The sequence below is a fragment of the Heloderma suspectum genome, chromosome 1, assembly GCF_057233095.1.
Source record: "Heloderma suspectum isolate Gila_16-S chromosome 1, 16-S_ref, whole genome shotgun sequence".
Classification (NCBI taxonomy): domain Eukaryota; kingdom Metazoa; phylum Chordata; class Lepidosauria; order Squamata; family Helodermatidae; genus Heloderma; species Heloderma suspectum.
Window position 1 is genome coordinate 152,144,471 of NC_139458.1, and position 22,115 is coordinate 152,166,585.

The 22,115-nt window shown below is 41.4% G+C and overlaps 1 protein-coding gene across 3 annotated transcripts in view; it reads right to left on the minus strand.

Moving 5' to 3' along the window:
- The window catches only part of CLASP1 (cytoplasmic linker associated protein 1), a 269,767-nt gene that overhangs the window by 44,597 nt on the left and 203,055 nt on the right, over positions 1-22,115 (minus strand). For all 3 annotated transcript variants that reach the window (XM_084807323.1, XM_084807315.1, XM_084807309.1), the window contains 8 exons: positions 21,753-21,776; positions 20,085-20,329; positions 13,300-13,363; positions 12,335-12,498; positions 11,027-11,105; positions 8,970-9,113; positions 4,688-4,783; positions 1,341-1,484 (listed from right to left, as the gene is read on the minus strand). In XM_084807323.1, the coding sequence (XP_084663449.1) occupies positions 1,341-1,484; positions 4,688-4,783; positions 8,970-9,113; positions 11,027-11,105; positions 12,335-12,498; positions 13,300-13,363; positions 20,085-20,329; positions 21,753-21,776 (960 nt within the window). The remainder of the gene's footprint in view (positions 1-1,340; positions 1,485-4,687; positions 4,784-8,969; positions 9,114-11,026; positions 11,106-12,334; positions 12,499-13,299; positions 13,364-20,084; positions 20,330-21,752; positions 21,777-22,115) is intronic.

The window sequence follows — 22,115 nt, forward strand, 5'->3', positions numbered from 1 at the left end:
TGTCACAGGAAGAAGAGAAAACAGTGTATGGAACAATTTTGTGCTAATTCATATATTGTGTGACTGAAGTAGAATCAATTTCTATTAGTAGCTTATCTCTTAAGTACAAACATTAATTTGCCTAAGAGTTATATCAATGACTTCAGTGATTTTTGAGCTTTACAGCAGAATTGGTAACTTCTAGACTTGTGTTGAAGCAGCTCAGAAACAACAACAACAAATATTCTAAAGAAAATAAGCCAAGCTACTTAAAAAAAACAAAACTCCCAGTAAGTTAGACTTAATTTATGAGACAATTAGACTTCGGAAGTTGTAAATCACCACCCCTAACTCACACTTAGCCTCCCCCAATCCTCTTCCCTTTAAACTCACCTTATTGTCTGGCAGGAACAGCACAGGCACTCTGGTCCAGCCACAAGGAGCGGGAAGGAGGGAGGTCCCCCCGTTCCTCCTCTCTCCAGCGCCTGGTGTGCTGGAACTGGAGAGAACACCACCCTGCTATTTCATCCTGGTAGTATACCAGGATGAAAGAGCGCAGTGGCCCTTGGGAATGTAGCACGCACAAGGGCTGTTGCAATGTCAGTCACCCTTGAGAAAACTACCTATCTCAAAGGCCACCATGGCCTTTTGTCCTAGAAAACTGTTATGCAGCACACCAGGATGCTGAGGTAGAGGGCAGGGGAGGATGAGATCTCCCTCCTTCCCTGTCCTTGTGGCTGGACCCATGTACCTGGGTTTAAATGGAAGAGGGTGTTTAAGTGGTGGAAGGTGGGGGTAATTTTGGAATTTGCCTCTGGCTTGGATGTTAACCTGAGCCAGAGAAGAATTCTGCTCCTGATTCTCACCCCTTCCTTGAGGGGACCATTATGAACCCCTAAAACTCATATCCAGGTCTGAGCATTAGTGAGCACCGGCATCTCTGTTTTATAGTAGTCTTACTTTCAAAGCTCTAGGCCAGCCTTCCCCATCCTGGTGCTCTCCAGATGTGTTGCAGTACAACTACCAGTATTCCTGACCATTAGCCTTGCTGGCTGGGAATGATGGGAGTTGAAGCCCAAAACATCTGAAAGATAGCAGGTTGGGGAAGGCTGCCCTAGGCAATGCCAAGTGTCTTATAAAAGCACACAACTGAAAAGGTACAGGTGCCTTACGTACAACTGAAAAGGGACAGGCAATTTATGTACATATATAATAATGGCACCTACTTTGTCAAAAGGTAATGTTTGTACTATAAAGCCAAGACAGCATATTTTTAGGCTGACATAGGTCTGCACAGATCAACAACAGAGAAATTAATGCCTGCAGTTGGTTTTTAGGGAAAAGCTGCACAACTGTCTCACCACGCTAGTGTTACTGGAGTTCTTGAGGTGGTTGTGTAGTAGCCTGGTAGCACCATCCTGAAATGTTTTTGGCAAGGCACCAAGTAACATGGTAAACTCAGGAGTGTTCAGTTCAAACAGAGAAATCAGGACTATTTGTGCTGCCTAGGGGAAAAAAAAGCAAGTCAGTATCAGGGCCATTTAAAAAAATCCAGTTGCATAATATTGGGGAGAGCCTTACCAGTAATAACTCAGGTTGCAATTTAGATCCATTAATGCAGAGAATGGTTTACCAGAGGCTTCAGTCAGATGTGAACTGCATCCGTAACCATATCACACATTCTATATATGCAACAGTGAAGCACCGCTGAGATCAATCCACTGATGCATTGCAAAGATTGCAGTCAAAGATACACAAAGCACTCCCAACTGCCTCTTGTTGTAGCTGTAGAGCCTTACAGCTTAAGAACATAAAAACCGCCTTGCTGGATCAGATCATCATTCTGACTGCCACATGGCCAAATGTTAAAGAGGAAGGACCTTGCGATAAATACAAGACCGAAGAGTTTATCAAAAGAATGTGTATTACACAGTTATGTATGAAATTATGTATTATTTCCTAGGAGAAGTCCAAACAACTTGGGACCAGGATACCTAGCAGACTGCCTTCCCTTATATATACCCAGGCAACATTTAAGATCATCAGAGGAGGCCTTCCAAAATGAATGGAATGTTGCCATGAAGAACCCGATGGCGGGCTTTCTCTGTAGTGGCATCCACCCTCTGGAAAACCCTCCCTCGTGCAGTTTGGGAGGCAAAAAATGTAACATCATTTAAACGCCTCCTGAAAACACACCTTTTCACCCAGGCTTTCCCTGGGCTATAAATAAATTAATCATGCCACTCCATTTTGCTACTTCTTGAATTGTTTTTACTGTAGTTGTCTCAATTTTGTGCTTTAATTTGGTGTTTTTAATATTGTATTTAAATGTATTTTAATATTTATTATGAACTGCTGAGGGATTTTATTATTCAGCAATATATAAATGTCATTATAAATATAATGTGTTACCCAATTCAAAAATTTACTGATCACTGCAAACCCATTTTAGGCTTTTAAGAAGCTGAACTCTAGATCTGCTTCCTGTATTCCATACTCCAATGGGTCTGCTGGTCCATCAACCATTTTATCCAGCATTTTATTCATGAAGTCCAAGTAACTCATCTCCCCTGTTTTTATAGACCCATCATATATTTCCATGTTGTGCAATCTAAGCACATTTACTCAGAAGGAAGTCCAACTGAGCTAAATGGGACTAAGTCCTTAGTAAGGGTGCATAGCACTGTGGCTTCAAACTCTTCCATTGTTTCAACATACTAACTGCACATTTTGACTACTGTGACTTCTCGAGCCATAAGTCATAAGCCATAAGTCATAAGCCATAAGCCATAAGTCATAAGCCATAAGCCATAAGTCATAAGTCATAAGCCATAAGCCAACTTTCAGTTGGGAAACATTTGCCCAGTGAAAGCTGATGTATTTTGTAAAATTGGATAAGATGGCAGCCTTGTAAGCAGGTGCTAAAGTTTGCTCTGGAAAAAGAAATCCACAGTCAACTTCATCATCCAACTGCTATCTCGTGTCTTGTTTACATATGGCATGAAGCCAGTCCTGGGGGTGACTTGCCATGGGTTGAATTGGCTATGTGAATGTGTGCTAAGATTCAGTCTTTAAAATAAGGATTAGGAATTTCCATCCCACAGATGTTCCACATTCAACCCATGAAGACTCCTGGACAAATACTCCCTGGAGGAATCGCTGCTGTTATCTCTGATCTGGGATTCCTCTGTGCACACTCCCCCTCCCAATTGGGCTGTTGGCAGCAAGTGGCCAATGCTGGGAGGAGGGTCCACACTTCACAGAGCCAGCCGAGTCCTACTGCACGTGCATGCCATCCGTATTGGGGACAACATGCTCTCTGAGAAGCTGGAGACTTGGTTGGTGCTAGGAGGAACAGTCGCTCTTCCTAATGCTGTCCAAGTCTTTTTGCACAGTGCCCCTGTGGGGACAATATGCACTGCACTAAGCTCTTCCTAGTGCTATCCAAGTCCCTTTCTCTGTGCTGAGAGAGGCATGGAAATCCACGCCTCTCTCAGCACTGGGAAAAGCAAAATGGTCAAGGTGATGACTTCAGCGAGTGTGGCCATGCCAGCTGATGTCACCTGGCCTGCAGAGGGCCTGGTGGGGGCAATTCAAACCCCAACCTCAAATTTGTTTGGCCACTATGCTTTTTTCTACTTAAGCGCTGTCTATGAAAAGCAAAGTGTTAGAAGAAGGAGACAATTATTTCTGCGGGATACAAAATCCTAATTGGCTCCTCCCTTCCTCTAACCAGAGCATCTTCCAGGTGGGTAGGGAATTTGTCTGTGAAATACCCAGAAAGGGGGAGGGGACTTCCTGTCCATCCTGCTCTACAGAACATTCATCAAGAGAACTATCTCTAAACTGAAAATATTATTACAAACCAAAGGTTCAAGAAAAGAATAGTTAACATGGTGAATAAAATAAAAGCAGGAAATCATGCCAAACTTTATGATCACTCAGAAAAACCATGCAGATCCAAGTATACGAATTTTAGTTTAGTTAGGGAAACCTATGTGCAAGTCAGGAGTGCAACCAGGCAAAAAGAGCAGATTCAAAGCATCCCAATCCATTTCTTAAGTGCGCAATCCTTCTGTTCCTAAATCAGGCAATTTGGGCCACAGTGCAGCCACTACTCCTTTATTCTTTCTCAGCTGTCTTGGTGGTTCTGAAACAGACCATGCTAGTTTCTATTACAAGTTTATTTCCCTCAGGAATATTCCACTGACATATTTCTGAATCCAAAATTCTCTCAAACAAAGGAACTGACTGCACATGCCATTCCTCGAATGCCAGAGAAAAAGAATGTAAGGGCTTTGGTACAACCCAAGTTGTCTTTCTGTATAGTCAAACGTCCTTTGCCTCCTATAACAGGGAGGAGCTGTGTTTAGCTAACATCCGAAGGGCTTGCATTCTGCATGTGCCGGGAAAAAGAGGCACATCCCAACTCTGGTTTGTGATCTTTTCCACCCAGCTTTGAGATGTGAACCCACCAGGCACTGCAACTACTTGCAAACTCTATTTTAGACAGTAATGATCTCATTTACTCTAATTCAAACTCTAGGGCAAAAAGAAACATACATTAAGTTATTAAACACACACAGTCACCACTGCATTTTTTCAGGCCCCCAGTCCATTTCTCTCCACAGATCTAGACTAGATTAGAACTCTAGACTGCAAACAGGGGGTAACATCTTATGATTAGTGTATGCTACTTTTAGTCTACCTGTTTACACTTCTCTTCCAAGTTTCCTTCACCAGGACCTGATGAGGCTGCTGTTGATCTAGCTGGCATATCCTCACCTACCCAACTATGCATGGTCTGAGTTCAACAAATAGGAAAGGGAACATTATTAAGTACAAGCAAGCACAAGATTTTCACTGACCAATATCTAAAAGCAGTTATGTATTTTAGACCAATATCTAAAATCACTTAGAGCTGTATTTTCAAAGCAGGTGGTGCTTCTCCAATTTAAACTAATGTCACAAAAATTAAATAGGCTGGTCATTGCTAAGATCCTTAACTTTCATTTTGCCTGGGATCTTAGCTATTATTTTAGTGCCAATTAAATTTATCCAAATTCTTCTGTTACTTGTGCAACATTCTCCAAGCTTAACATTATTTGAAGACATTAATTCACCCCAGTAATAGCCATTGCTGAATATTAGTTTTCCTTTTCTCTCTTTATTGGAAAATGAAAGAACAGGGGACTTGCACTGCATCTCTCAAAGTACTTTGCTCAGGAATCTTTTTCTTCCTAACACCAAAGCATGTGGGCTTTGAGGACCTGAGAGCATTAGGCAAGAGCTATGTTAATGCAAATTGTAAGAAGGTCTAACAATGCAATCCTATACATATCTACTCAGAAGTTATGTCCCAATTGTTTTCAGTGGGGCTTACTCCCAGGCAAATATGCACAGGATTGCAGCAGAGGTAGGCAAGCAGCAGCAAAGCAACCTATTTGAGAGCTGATTAGCCAGCCTTTCACTGCAATAGTGCTAACAGATTTGATTGCTACTCTAGAACACATGAATTTCCAGAGTATATCTGTAACTTTTGGCAGGTCAACCTGCACTTCATATTTTGAAAGCTGTAGTGCCAGACTTGCCCTAGAGACATACACTGTCCTACAGAACCCTGTATTCTCTATTCTAAATCAAACTAAGGATTTATCTTATCAACATCTTGTTTCCAACAGTGGCTTATCGACATCCTGTTTTCAACAGATCCTTCCAGAAAGTGTCTATGCAGAGCATAAAGGTAAAAGGCCTCTCCCATGGTTTGTCCCCAGCAACTGGTATTCAAAGGTATAGTTCCTCTGAATGTGTAAGTTCTACCAGCTGTCATAGCTGTTAGACCTATCCCGCCTTGTCTAATACTTTTTTTTAATGTCATGTAGACTAGTGACCATCAACGTATCTTGTGGCAGGCAATTACATAAATTAATTATGCATTGTTCAAGGAAGTACCTTTTTTTGCCTGCCCTGAATCTCCTGCCAAGCAATACTCACTCTGTTTTTAAAAATCAAAACACACGGACTAGCCAAAATAGCTCTTGAGTTTCTCATTCAAAACAAATGAACAAACACAATGATGGCCAATGCCTTGGAAACAAGACTAAGATCTTTACATTCTAATAGCATTAAAGTAAGCATTTTAAAATATCAATGAGAGGGTTAGCAAAGGTGGACTCTCACTAGCCAGGCGAAGGTGGGCTCTTGCTAGCCTTGACTGAGCCTGCATGTGATAAAGCCAGGAAGCCCTGTGGAGTTGAGAGGAGAGGCTCCTCCTCCTCTGGAAATTGGATTAGGAGACTGCCTTCCCAACTGCAGAGCAGGTGACTTTCTCCACATTACTTTTTCTCCTCCATCTGGAAACAGAATCAGCGGGAGGGGAAAAGCATTAGCCCCTTCCTTCCCACTGATTCACTCCTGCAAATGTTCAGCTGGACCACTGTATTACTGTTATGAGGGAAACATGGATTCTGAAACTCTGTTTCCACCTATTAAATTATAGTCCCACCCAAAGTCCTCTTGTCTAATGTCCATCACAACATCTTGTAGGCATCAGTTCCATAAGGTGATGTGAAGTACCTTTTTTGGTTTGCACTATACCTACCAATAATCAGTTTCATTATATGATACCAAATTCTACTACTCAAAGTACCTTCTTGCCATCAAGGGGTAGCATCCTATTGTGCCCATGCACCCGCAGAAGTGACTGTTTGCGCAACAGGGCTTTTGTGCTTCTAAAAATAACCCCAAACAAGCTAAAACACTCATTTCTGGAACTGGGCAGGTCAGTGGAGTTCACAGAAGGGAGCTCTGCTGACCGGTCCCGATGTGGAAAAGAGCATTTCTGCTCATCTTCAGGGTTATTTTTTGAAGTGCAAAAGCCCCATTGAAAAGCAGTTGCACCCGTGACCACAATGGAACCGCACAGCAGAGCAGCCCTGTTGGGTACTGCCTATGTCCTCCACATCATTAATACTTTTGAAAATTGCTATCATATGTTTTTTCTAAACTAAAACAACAAACGTCACTTGAAGCCTTCTAAAGTCTTCCTCTCCCTGATCCTTTTAGTTGTCCTTAAACAGCACTGGTCCCAATAAAGATGTTTGGGAGACCCCATAATGGATGTTGTTCCATTGTGAAAACCATGCAGTGAAGGCTTTTCATATTTGAGTGGAAATGTACATTTTGCTTCTTTTACAACATCCCTGTTTGGATAGAGTTATTTTTCCACTGGCATTTAGGGTTTTCTGACTGACTCCCTCTCACCATTTTCGATGGGCTTGTTATCACTTGTTTTCTCCTCTCATTCATGGGCTTTATTTTTTTCCATCATATTTTAACCTTGCTGTCTCAATGTGGCCAAGGAGTTATTCCTTTTGACTTTTGTGTAGCAATGATGGCACCTAATGGCAGAGCTGGGAACTTCCCAGAGCTCACTAACATGAATTTTACAGTGTCAGTTCACTGGCCAGGAAACTATTTCAGAATTTTCTTTATCTTTCCTATCACAAAGAGACAAGTAAATCAGTTGAAATGTTTAGGGGTGTGCAACATCATAGGAAACAGTTCTTGTTCCATAAAAATACATGCAATGTTCTTGCAAGTATACATTTTTTGTTAGTATATATATATCGTTGTGTACAAGTTGTGCTTTTAAAATCTCTCTCTCTATATCTAACACACAGACGCACACACACACTTCCAGACACTGTCCTGCTGTGCAAGCCTTTTCATTAATTAACCAAGGGGGTCTAGCTCTACAGGAGCCTTCTTTCAGAGATGTAGTATAAACAATACCATAGTATACATATTTACAGAAAGGTCGATACCTTCTGATTTCAATCCTTATCTTGTGTAGCTATGTGAAAGTAAATAGTATTTCTTGATTAACTGAAACTTAGTCAAGCATTAATCAAGCACTGTTGATGCTGTCCTTTGGGTGCCCTCAATATGAGAGAAGATGATCAGGGAAATTATTTTTCAGCTGTGGCGTCCCATCTGCAGAACTCCTTTGACAGGGAAGCTTGCCTGCCACCTAAATTGCTATCTTTAAGATGCTGGGCAAATATTTTCTTATTCAGTCTGACTCTTTAAGCGTTTTAAGTAATTTTGTAAGAACTTCTTCCTGCTGCTGTACCACTGCTTCTATACTGTTTGATTACTATTGCTTATTTGTTTAAATTGGTTTTAATTTGTACAACTGTCCTGGAATCAATGGTGAAGGATGGCACGGAAATGTTTCAAACAAACAAAAACTCTAAATTTCAGGGCTTCGAAAGAACATGCTCCTAAGTCCCGTTTCTGCTCTATCTATGGCGTCAAGCATGAAATCTTGTATTATCAACTAGGAGTTAATATTTTATGGATGGAGGATAACTGAATCATGTCTCTGAATAACATTATTTTCAGAATAAGGTATCATTTGTACATCTGTCAGTTGACAAAGCCCAAACAGCTCAATGTTGTCTTGTTACCCAAATACTTATGCTGTGGAAGACAAAAACAAATGTCTAGCAGTCTTAATGTTTACTTGAAGTGACAAATTCAGATATAGCCTTTCAAAAATCTCTGGGTTGGATCCAGTGTTTCCTTCCACAGGCAGTAGCACCGCTCTGAGCAGAATTCCACTAGAATGCTCCTGTTGGCGGAAAAGCGGGGGAGCCCATTTTTGCCAATCTCCCCTTCCTGCTGTAGCCCCCAACGCCATCTCCCACACTATTGCAGAGGATCCCCAACCATCCAGAGCATATTTTCAGGGGGGATAAGGGGCTGCAGATGGAAGGGGGAATCAATGAAAACTGCTTCCTCCCCCATTCCACCAGCAGAAATGCTCTGCTAGATCAGAAGACAGATAGAATGTGCTCTTCTATCCATGGGTGGCAAATTCTGGATCCCACCCAATATATTTATTTATCTATTTCACAATAGTTATAATAGTTTAGAATGAACTTAGAGAGTTCCACCAGTTATCCCCTTTCATCATTTTAACTGACCTTTCTCACATCTGAGCTCTTTGGTTCTGTTGTCCAAGTAATAATTCTAGAGACTGCAAGTTTTGCCTCACTGGAGTTTACAAAATCTGTTGGGTCCATCTGTCTGGCCAAGGACTCAATGTATTTCAGGATTGCCACTTTTACCTAAAGTGAGTGGAATAATTCTGTAAGTAACAGATAACATCACAAACCCATAAAGCTCAAAATCCATCCCTGCTCATACCCAACAATGTATGGATCATTGCTTACTGCAAAAAAGTCATCTCTCGATGATTAGAAACCTTAAAATACAGTCAGGGCCAAAAATATTGGAACAAGGATAACTGTTTTGGCAGTTGGCCTCTGTACACCACCACATTGAAGTTGAAAGGAAACACACCCAGATGGGAACCAAGTCAGGACTTTCAGCTGTAATTCAAGGGGTTGGACAAGAGTGGGGCACTAACCATTCAGGAAGGACAGCCAGTGGCATACACACACACCCATCGTTGGTGGCTCATAAGTAATGGAACAAACCAACACCATTTCAAACTTAAGGATCGCCTTTAATACCTGGATGAATATCCTTTGCAGTCAATGACTGCCTGAAGTCTGGAACCCATGGACATGACCAAATGCTGAGTTTCCTCCCTCGAGATGCTTTGCCAGGCCTTTACTGCAGCTGCCTTCAGCTGCTGCTTGTTTGTGGGTCTTTCTGCCTTCAGTCTTGTCTTCAGTAAGTGAAAAGCATGCTCTATTGGGTTGAGATCAGGTGACTGACTTGGCCAGTGAAGAACATCCCACTTCTTTGCCTTGATTAACTCTTGGGTAGCTTTTGCTTAATGTTTTGGGTCATTATCCATCTGCAATATGAAGCGGCGTCCTATCAGTTGGGCAGCATTCGGCTGAATCTGAGCAGAAAGTATAGCCCTATACACTTCAGAATTCATCCTGCTGCTTTTATCAGCAGTCAGATCATCAATAAACACCAGAGACCTGGTTCCATTGGCAGCCATACATGCCCATGCCATAACACTGGCTCCACCATGTTTGACAGATGATGTGGTATGCTTTGGATCATGAGCTGTTCCTTTCCTTCTCCATACTTGTCTCTTCCCATCATTCTGGTACAAGTTAATCGTGGTTTCATCAGTCCAAAGAATCTTATTCCAGAACTGGGCAGGCTTTATTTAGGTGTTTGCTGGCAAAGGCTAATCTGGCCTTTCTGTTCTTGAGCGTTACCAGTGGTTTGCACCTTGTTGTGAACCCTCTGTATTTACGTTCATAAAGCCGTCTCTTGACTGTAGATGTTGACAATGACATGCCTACCTCCGCAAGAGCGTTCTTGACCTGGCTAGATGTTGTGAAAGGGTTCCTCTTCACCATCAGCAGAATTCTGTGGTCATCTACTTTAGTTGTCTTCCGTGGTCTTCCAAGCCTTTTGCTGTTGCTGAGCTTGCCAGTTAATTCCTTCTTTTTCAGGATGTTCCAAACTGTTGTATTGGCCACTGCCACTGTTTTTGCTATCTCTCTGATGGGTTTCTTTTGTTTCTTCAGCATAATGATGGCCTCCTTCACTCCCATGGACACCTCTTTGGGCCTTATGTTGGGAGTTCCAGTGAACAGCTACCAAATGCAAATGTGACACTCAGAACCACCTCCAGGCCTTTTGTCTGCTTGATTGGTCATGGGGTACCCAGGAAGCAGGCCACACTGGGCCACGCAGCTGCTTCTCAGCCATTCATTCCATTACTTATGAGCCACCAACGACGGGTGTGTGTGTATGCCACTGGCTGTACTTCCTGAATGGTTAGTGCCCCACTTTTGTCAAGCTCCTTGAATTATAGCTGAAAGTCCCAACTTCACTCCCATCTGGGTGTGTTTCGTTTCAACTTCAATGTGGTGGTGTACAGAGGCCAACTGCCAAAACAGTTATCCTTGTTCCAATATTTCTGGCCCTGACTGTATAACCACTGGACAAAAGATCACGCTCCCCACTTCTGTGTAGTCAAGTCTTATGCTTCACTTTGCTCTCAGACACAATAATTTCCCAGTGAAATTGCAAAGCTTTTACTTACTTTAAGGTTTGGTGTTTGGGTTTGATCTACAATAAACCTCATCAAAATATTAAACTGCTGATCAAATGGAAAAGAATCCCTAGAGTGGAAAGAAAAAAAAGTATGGCAACAAATTCTGCTACTAGTTACAAGATTTATGCACAACTTGAAATATGGATACAATGTTTAATCAACAACTAATGTTCAGGGGAAGTTTGAGCAGTCCCCCCAATCCCCCACCCATGCCACTCTGTTTCCTTCAGCACTTTCCCCCCCTGCAAAAACTTGTCTCAGATGGAAAAATTAAAATATGCAGCAGCTGCCAGTCACAGATTAGGAGTTGGAGAACAAAAAACAACAAAACCCAAATGCCCACTCTCTCTCTCTCTCTCTCACGCGCACGCACGCATGTGCGCACACACACACACATACTGGATACTGTCCTTTGAGCACTGCTACATGCAACCCTTCTTTATCTCAACAGGGCTTTCAGGCAAGCCCTCTGCAAAGAAAGGAAGGTCAAACAGAATAATTTCTGATGAATCATGTCTGCCAATTTATGTAATTTAAGAACAGAACCTAAACTACTGGCTGCTGAAAAATGGTAAAGACTCATAAAAGACTCTATCCAAAGAGTAGTATCTGATGTTCCTAACAGTTAAGATAAAAAGAATTAGAGTCATTATTTTATCTTAACTGTAAGGAAAAACAGACACTGCTCTTTGGATACATTAAACCTCAAGCCTCTAAACCCATTTTAAGGGAGCTGTATAAGTGACGGCTCCCTTAGATATTAAGAGAAAGAAAATAGTTTCTCTTTTGACATATACCATGTGTTACAATGGCCAAGTCGGGACATAATGCTAAACCATAGTTTATTGTTCCAGGAATGAGCTTACTCAAGCCTTGTCTGTATGCATGCCCTCTTCCACTGGTGGTGCTGTTAGGAGGAGATTAGAAACATCTGCTTCTAATCTTCTAATCTGATTTACTGAAAAGCCAAAATCAGAAAACAGGTTTGGCCTTGTTTCAATAAAACATAGTTTGAAGTATTTACAGTTTGGACTGGTTCAGATGCAATGACAAACCGCAGTTAGTTTAAATCAGGAAAAAGAGTCTTCCCATCTCCTCCTCACAGGGGAGTAGGAAGCGCTTGTGCCCAAAGCTCTGGCAAACTAATTCTGTAATGTTAAACTATGGCAGTCCAACACCTTTGGAAGGCAGTACATGCAAACTGGGCCAGTACATCTAAATAAACGCCCACTGAGAAAAGAGAAAATTGCCTGGCAGGTAGGACCACAAGTCATCCATTATCTGCAGACACGCTACCTTGTTACATCCAGAGCTTTCTGTACTTTTGCCTGCACCGATCCCAGCAGGTCAGCACCCATCTTCTTGAGTAACTGTGTCAGGAGGACAAAGAGCCAATCCTGCAAATCATCCTTGTGAATAATGATGAAGTCTACCAAGGTTTCAAGAAACATACTGAAAACCTGTAAGTGATAGAAATCAAGGAACAAATCATGCTGTAAGAAACACAAAAATTATCAAAAGAAAGCAAAATCTGCTTTAAATAAGGGATATTTTAACACTCATGTTAGCACTGTAAATTCCAGGATGTGCCATATTAAATAGATAAAAGAGGTGAGATTGGGAGGTGGGGGTGAGGAGGAAGGAGAATACACTTACTCTCTGTTGTGAATTCCACCGCAAAACAGGCCATGCAACAAAACAAACCATTCATTAGTACACAGATATAGAGAATCAAAGCAAACTGCTCTAGGGCAGTTTCCCCTTGCACCCAGAAAAAATATGAATTCACAGAAAGTATAAGATAACTTTATGACAGAATATTTTTTTTAACATAGGTTACAGACAAGTGTTTAGAATTTGATACAAGAGTATCTTTTGAAACAACCCATCTTATTACATATTACGGAAATGTTCTCCCCTAGATATCTTATTCGTATAATGCTCACTTATGGAACTTAAAAATACCCCAAGTATTTATCACAGATAGCTTACAAACATTGGACTACTATTTAGAACAAATATTAAAATATTCTCCTCTTGATTGCAGTGAATAATGCATTTATACCCTAACTTCCTTCACTAAGAAGCTCTAAGAACAGTATACTCAAAGCCAAATCTTCTCAAAACATAATACAGCCATCAAGAGACTGAGATAACTGAAGTTTTGATAATGGGCATGTACTATATAATCAAATGCTTAAGAATATATGCACACTCACAAGATATATAGGTTTATCTTAAAGACAAATTTAAGATTTTACCTTGCTGTGGGGGTCTGCAAACATGCGTGTGAAGATCTCACACAGCCTTTTCAATTCAACTCGGCTAAAACACAAAACAAAAGAGAGCTGCCATAAGATATCTAGAAAACATGGAAAGGCAAATCTTTGTTACTTATGGCCCAACCACAAGACTTGTAGCACCATCAATAATGGTGCACAAAGCTCACCATGATTTCAGAACTAGCAGAATGGACTTGGGCAAGGAGATTCCATTCCAGTCTCATGAGAAGTCTCCATGTCAAGGGTTCAAAAACCACACATCAGCCTTGTCGTGTTTGCAACACCTTCCACCTAAGTTGTTTTTCATCTCCTCTGCTAAATCTCTTATATCCTCCCATTTCCTCTATATCACTTGCTAAAAGTTAAATATGCCCTTCGTGTGCTCATCTAAATAATAATCTGGCAGGGAATATATTCTGTTTAGATGTAAACCCCCTCCCACAATTGACAGGAAAAAATCACACAATCTTTACTCAGATGGCACCTCTAAATCCTTTTAAAATTCTAATCAAAGATCTGATGAGATGTCAGAGAAGTGGGGACATACTGTTGTCTTTATTGTACCCACAGGCAGGGGCATTGCTAGGTTCTTAAAAGATCTGGGGCACAGGCCCATAACACAAATTTGCGCACATATATATATATATATATACACACACACACACACACACACACACGAGTCTAAGCGCACCGCTAATATGTGTGTGTGTGTGTGTGGTGTGTGCATGTGGTATGCTTCTGTGTGTGTATAGATTACATACAAGTACAAAAAAAGGGCCACAGTTGTAGAAACTGTGACAATTATAATTTGTATAATAATAATGACCTGTGATACAGATGCTTCTGTTATCTACCAGTATATGTACAATTGTATTCATATGTATAATTATAATGTTCTAACAACAACTCTATTCTAAATAGATTACCAACACTCACTACGTTATTGTGTGTGTTTCCATATTGTTACAATATCATATTAGTAAAATCTGACCCACTTACAGTTGTCTGTTTGTTCATTTATTTCCTACAGATTGCATACATACATACATACATAAGAAGTGTGCATTGACCCCCCCACCCCACTTCAACTCACACCCCAGTTCAGCGTTTTGGAAAACATCCAGCTTCTGCTCTGGCCAATTTATAGTCGGACCATTTCAGCTCAGCACCAAACCTGAGTCAAGGTTTGGAAAAACGAGTCTTTATGTTTCCTGCTGACTACCATGGGAAATTAGAGAAAATCTGTAACTTTTTTCTCTTAGTCAGAACTGGATGATAATTTCAGGCATAGTAGCCCCCTAGAAGGGGATTATACCTGCCCAATGTCAGAAAAATAGATGCAGGGTTTATATTTTGATTTTCTTTTAAAGGGAACTGCCAATCTTTATTACTTGGAAGAATTGGATAAAATTTTCAGGATTCATTGCCCCATAAGAGGAGATCACGTCTGCCAAATTTCAGAATGATAGCCACAAGGGTTTTTATGCAAGGGTGGCCTTGACATTTTGAGGTCTCCAAAAGAAGACATACTGATCGCCCTATTTTCCTTGTGGACCATTGTTCTGAAAATTACAGACAGCCTAGAGTTGTCCCTAAGTAAGAAACCAGCAAAGTTTCAGAAGGATAGGTGCAGCAGTTCATGTGGAAGGGATGAAGGGAGTTCTCCAATTTGAGGGAGGGAGTGATTTGCTTTCCCTTCCCTTCACCCTTCCCCAGTAGTTTTTGGGTAAGTTTGTATGAAAATGCACAGTTCATTAGAGGTGTCCCCCAGGCAAGAAACCCGTATGAAGGGTATATATGCATGCAAATTTAGAAATACTGTAATTTATTTACATTTCACCAATGTTAGCAGCAGGAGAATATGGGTGGGAAGGTGCTATTGCATTCATGTCCTACTTGTGGGTGGGCAGCTGGTTGGCCATTTTGTGAACAGAACGCTGGACTAGATGGACCTTGGTCTGATGCAGCATGGCTCTTCTTATGTTCTTAAATAGAGAGTGCCTCTGAGCATATGCAGAATGCTTTTCTTTCACCACTGCGCACTTACATTCTCCCCCTATCAATTCTATTGCCCTCCATGTAACCATCCCTCCTCATCCTACCATCCTCCAACATCTCTTCATAAAAACAAATGTCTTGTTTTGTGCAACTCTCCTCTACCTCCTGCTTGTTATGCACAAACTCTCATTGTATCTTCCTCCCCATAACTTAATTTGTGCCAGGATTTCACCAGGATTCAGCCAATGAGTCTGTTTTCAAAACTAGGGTTAAGTTATGGAGAAGCTCTGAGCATGTACTAAGAGCCTTTCCCTCAGCACTGAAGCTAGAGTTCATGCAAAATGAGAAAAACACAGATGACAAAACATGCATAGGACTGAGCTGAAAGGGTAGTCAATTCATTAGCTGGAACTGGGTAGGCACTGTATTAAGCCTGCAGTACCATGTTGACAACTCAGGACTTATTTCTGAGTAAACATGCAGAACATCAAGGTACAAACCTCCCTGCAAAAGTAACTTGTGCTGGAATTCTATGCACACTACTCTTGAGGCGAAGCATCATTAAACATAATGGGGCTTCTGAGTAGGCATACATAGGCTTATATAAATGAGCAGTATTTATCTCCCCTCCACTTAAAAAACAAACCTCAAACTCCTATTTTTATTAAAGCTTTCTGTTTATAGTAACATAGGAAGCTGCCTTATACTGAGTCAGACCCTGGGTCCATCTACCCCAGTATTGTTGACACTGAATGGCAGCAATGGCTCTCCAGGGTTACAGGCAGGATTCTTTCCTAGCCCGACCCGGAGATGCTGGGGATTGAACCTGGGACCTTCTGCATGCCAAGCATGAGCTTTACCACTGAGCTACAGCCCTTCCTATTGTTGGATAATGGCAACTGACAGACAGAATAGCTCCAGTTTTGTTTCTCTGCAACCATGTGATCCCACTTTACTCAAAGGCTTGAGTGAGGAGAAAAACCAACCCTCTTGTCTGTTTGTATAAAGTCAAATACAGTTCAGAACTTCTCTTGCCCACCGAAGAGAATTCTCTTTAAGAATTCCTCAAGATATGTTCTGGGTAGGGATGTCAGAGAATTCCACGACGGATCTCGGTGAGGCCGAATGCCAGTGCATTCGGCCCCCCGAAATCCAACACGGAACGAAGCCCCCACCCCCACAACCCACGATAGGCACGTGGGACGAAGTCCCCGCCGCCCCCACCCTATGAAAGGCGCGCAAAACAGAGCACTTACCTGCTCCCGTCGGCGCTGCTTTGCGAATGGCGGCCGTCCTGTGGCCGCCATTCTCTTCCTCTTCATAGCCGTGATAGGCTACGTAAATACTTATGTAGCCTATCACGGCTAATGCAGGGATGCCATTTGCGTCCCTACGGAGGCCGTGATAGGCTACGTAAGTATTTACGTAGCCTATCACGGCAGAGGGGAAAAACCCCAGCATACGCAAATGGTGGCGGCTACCACCATTTGCGTACGCTGGGTTTTTCCCCCCCTGCCTTGATAGGCTATGTAAATATTTACGTAGCCTATCACGGCTCAATACAGGGATGCAAATGGCGGAGGCTAAGACAGCCACCATTTGCGTCCCTGCAGGGCTGCCCAGCGGCCGGATGTCCAGCTGTGGGCGGCCAGAGCTGGCCAGGCAGGATTCCGGGGGGGAGGACCGGATCGCCTCTGCCCCTGTTGAGGATTCCGGGGGGAGGGACAGAGCGCCTCCCCCCCACCGCAGATTGCCCAGCGCGGAGTCAGGTAGGTGTTTCGTACATCCCTAGCTCTGGGTGGAATAAAGAAGAGAAAGAAAGAACAGGATAGGGGGAGGAAGAAGAATGGTGATTGGAAATGCATTGGGGCAGGGGGTAGAGAAAAAAGAGCCAAGTGGCTCCTTTCAGAGTGGTAGTACTTCAGAGGAATTTAGGAGGCTGTGGAGGGTGTGTAAGGATTACATGTACTTAAATTAACTTTATGAGGTGAGGTGGCTGAGGGCTTTTTCTAGTTTTTTTTAAACTGTAGAACCTATTTAAAAGCTTCAGCAGTTTCTTGATCATGACGCCACATAGTCCTAACCCTCCTTTTGGAATAATTTGAGTCCTACAGCTATTTAGGAGAAATTAAAGTGGAGGGGGAGAAAGAAGTTTGTGGAGGCTGATTGGATCCTTTACTGTACTGAAGCTACTAAACTTCTGCAGAAGCCAATGGTTCCAATTTGGGGCAGTAAAATCAGATGCAGTGTGAAATACCAGTATTTCACATGGAGCTCTTTCTTCCCTTTCTTCTCCCTCTTCAAAATTTCATTGCAAGCAAGCTCCCAACAGTGGGCATGTAAGAGCAGAAAAGTAGGGGCAGAGAGGGTTTTTTGCACCTCAAAAAAACCCTACACCAGAGATTAGGGATAGTGACCTCCTAATGGTCACCTTAAACACCTTATGATTAGGATCTCTAATCCCCTGTATGGCTTGACAGTTTTTTTACTTTTTGTTTTAGTCTTTGAGAAAAGGAAAATTTATGCATGGCTAGCACAAAAGCCACTGGACCAAACTGTCTGAAATTTGGCAGGTTCAATAAGCTCCATGGAGGCTGTCAGGTCTCCAAATTCCATGCACTTATGTGGAAGAACAAAAAAATTATAGCTCTTTGCTTTGACAGATTTTCTTGAAAATAGCAAATTTTACCTGTGACTAGCACAAAGGCCACTGGACTTAACTGCCTGAAATTGGGCAGGTTCAATAAGCTCCATGGGGGCTACCGGTTCTCCAAATTTCATGTATTTATCATACAAACTAAAAACGTTATGGCCATTTCTGTTTTCCAATGCAAGTCAATGGGAAAATGTAAAAAAATGGCATTTAGGACAGCTCAAAAGATCTGGGGCACAGTTCAAAAAAGGCACAGCCTCCCCATAATGATATCCCTGACCACAGGTATATTCCGCTTATGATTCCCCTACTGCTTCCTTCACTCATATCTTTTGGCGATACAAGAACAATGTAGCATTGAACAATTGACCCTTTTTCTGTCCATTTAAGAATGACAGGCAGCATCCCTTCAGCTCGATAGTTTTCAAATGCAGGTTCCAATGTAGTGACATTCTCACTACGTTTTGAACGCCTCAGTGTCCCCATGGAACTGCTGGCAGCTCTCTTCCTCCCTGCATTTTTTTCCATACTGTGGCTTACCCTTCCTTCTATACATGTGAACATCTCTCTTACCACTCTCAAGTCTTCCTCTCTACGTTCTGAAACCCTAATCACCCAAGAATCCACTCATTTGCAACACAACCCCAAAATGGTGTCCATATTCCTTTATTTTCTTGTATCTTTCCTTATTTTATTTATTTTTACAACATTTATATGCTGCTACACGTCTAAACAGATTCTGGAACAGTGAACAACGAAAGATAAAAGGAATAAAACACAATATTAAACTTTTAAAAAACAACACAGAATACTAATAAAACCATGGCTGGCCAATTGAGGAAGGCTTGTTGAAATAAAAATGTCTTCAGCAGGCACCAGAAACAATTTTGGTGCCTGCCTGACATCCAGTGGCAGGGAGTTCCACAGAGAGGGAGCTACCACACTGAAGGCTCTACTCTGGGTTGATTCCAACCAGGCCATAGGTCCAGGTGGAACCACCAGGAGTGCCTCATCTGATGACCTCAGTGACCAGGCAGGTTCATAAGGGAGAAGCGTTTGCTAGAAAAATTATACAGTGCATGTTTAGTTTACTTGCTTTTACTTGGTTGACTTGCTTTTCAGTTAGGTAGTGTTTTACATATACATGCCAGGCTTGTTAGTGTCTATGGTATTGCTGAGCCTTCTTTCACACTGTAAATGCCAGATCTCATTTAAACCAGTATTATAGGCTTAAATAAATAGTAACTTTCTATAGTTCCAATTCTAATAAACAATTCATATTGCTCTTTCAAAATCCTTGCCTCTGGTTTCTTGATTCCTTTAATATGAAGGTGCCTATTTTCAATAGTATTTGATGACCCAAGAGTTAAAACATACCCTATATGTGTTCAGGTTGAACATCTGAGTGGCCACATGTATCAGCCAGCACATGTGTTAACATATCTATCTACCACTGAGACAGTGAGCACCACTAACTGTCCTGCGGAGATATTAACTTCGGCATTGGATGCAGATACAAGCCCTCTTCACTCATTAACTGCTTAGATTAAGTTTGGAATTAACTATCAGTGGCAGCAACTGGTGGCAGACTACTGTCCTGTTAATGGCCAGCTAAAACACAGCATGCAGCGGAAATGTCCAAAATAAATGAATATATGTAATTGAATGAAATATTGCATAAGTAATTTTTTTCATGAATTATGGCTTCCTTTTATAGACTTAATTAAAAAAACAGACACCATTTTGTATTTCATGTTTAATATACTCGAATACGTAATTCTGCAGTGGGATATGGGGTTTCCTGTTTTCTTAGATACTTGTATATGTCCTTAACCATTTATGTCCAGTGTTGTTAATATTTAATAATCAATTCAGTGGCATGTATTGTATGGGCATGTTCTGTATTTATCTCCCTATTTTCTACAATAAAAAGGAGGGAGGTAGATCCTATCCACTGAGCTTCTTCAAATAGAAAGCAGCCCTGCCCCCCTGTATAAGTACCTCTTCCACATATATAGTGACAGCAGTGTCTGGTGCTTCAGAGAAAGCACATTACTTCCTTAATCCTGGCTTAAAAATAAAAGTACTTATTAAAATTCAATAAAGCACTCACCTCAGTGTCCTCTGGCTCTTCAGTAAGTTCTGCAGGCCTATTAGCCCCTCTTTCCTTTCAGACCAATTAGAACTAGCACAGTGGTTTAAGACCTCAGCCACGTCCTCTGTCTGTCGCAGGTAGTGTGGGATACCTCCATTGCGAGAACCATAAGAGCGCTCGGAGCAAGCACTCGATGCATCACTGTTTGCATCATCATCAGAATACATCCCATATGGCTCATATCTTCGTCTCACTGGCTTTTTCTGGGCAGAGAGCAGGGGAGAGAAATAAAACCCAGATTTAGTAGGCTTTGCACAATTACATGAGAGCAAAAACTGGAGATGATACATTACCAAAAAAGCTTGGGAATTATGGCATAAAAGCATCACAATTAAACTGCATCAAGACTCAATGATGAGTGGCAAAAAATGGCCACAAAGGGACAAAATAAATTAATAGATATAACAGACAAATCCTGATGAAAGAACAAATTGGTTCCACTGGAAACAATTTCTTTGAAGCACAGTCCTGCAAATAAGATAATTCAGCTATGCTAAATTAATTTTGAACTGATTACATCCTACTCAATAAAAGTTAATCTAGGTGTAAAGTGGAGAAGGATGTGCACACTCCCTGGTGGAGATGCTTCTGAAATGAACCTCAAATCTCAGGAACAGCATATGACACTGGCACAGGGAACCCTGCTGACACCAAAATAGGCTTAAGGCCTCCAATAACCAGCATTAGGAGGAATGTGAGTATGCAGGGTTACCTTTTAATAAGAGTTGAAACTGTGGACATTTATGGAAGCTTAGATGCAATTACTAGAGTGCAATACTGTTAGGCTGCTTTGAGAATTTATTCTTATTATGTATATTGATACCTTATTTGATACATTTTACTTTAGACATAGTCAAGGCTAACATATAATGTAAGCATTAGATGGATGGTAGTGCATTCACAAGAATGGGTGTTATATGCAAAATATTAACCCCCCAAAATATGTGTTGCTATAAAAAAAGCCTGAGAATAGCTAATTGTGCTACACAACTTCAAAGAACTGCTATAGTCAGGGCTGGACATTTTTCACATATGTGCAAAATTGCTAAAATAGGACAAAATCTGGTATCTTGTAGTCTCTGATTCCTTCTTTTAAAAAACAAAACACATTTCTAGCTCCCACTGTTGAAAAGAAAAGCTTGGAAACTGATGGGGTGAGTTCAGCTTAGAAGCTGCCATGAGCTGTCAGGGCTTCAAATGACAAGGGCATGGGATTTAATGTCTAATATAGCACCCTAACCCATTTCTATGGCTAACATTCGTTGACCATATAATGTTCCTACCCATCTAAGCCCAATGTCCATGTCTTCTCATCCTTCACTCCCATCTGCCTCAACATCATTTACCAAAACTTCTATACTGTAAAACTTTATTGGCATAATTTATTGCAGAATTTTGGTTTCCTTGGCTCCATTGTTTGCTTTTTTTTAAGACACTGAACAAATCAGCTATTAATTGAATGATACATACTTTATTTATCAGGGTCCAGTTCTGCAGTTTGATAGGACTCCAGACCTGGGCACTAACATATCAAAAGACTTACAGCACCATATGAATTTTGAAACAGGGAAGCAAAAATTTGAAAGTAAACCAAAAAAGAAAACAAGAAAACAAAAACACTAGTACCTTGCTCCTGGAGTCTCCTAAGAGCTGTATGCAGGAGAATATTGAAGGGTGGGAGAAAGCATAGAGAATTATGTCAGAAGCTTATGCAGGGATTGTTCTTGCAACAAAAATGTACAAGCAAATGTGTCTTAGCAAATTAAAAATACCAATTCAGCCAGTTTTTCTTCAAGCAACATAAAATTAAAATGGATTCAGAGTGTGGCACCAAACTGATTGCTCTTCTGCTCTCAGCTTCCTATTACAATCCAAATCCTCTTGGAGAGAATAAGCAAGCTAGCTAGCTAGCTATTTATTTATTTATTTATTGCATTTTTATCCTGCTTCTCAGCCAAGAAAGCCCAAAGCAGCGATGTGCATTTAGCG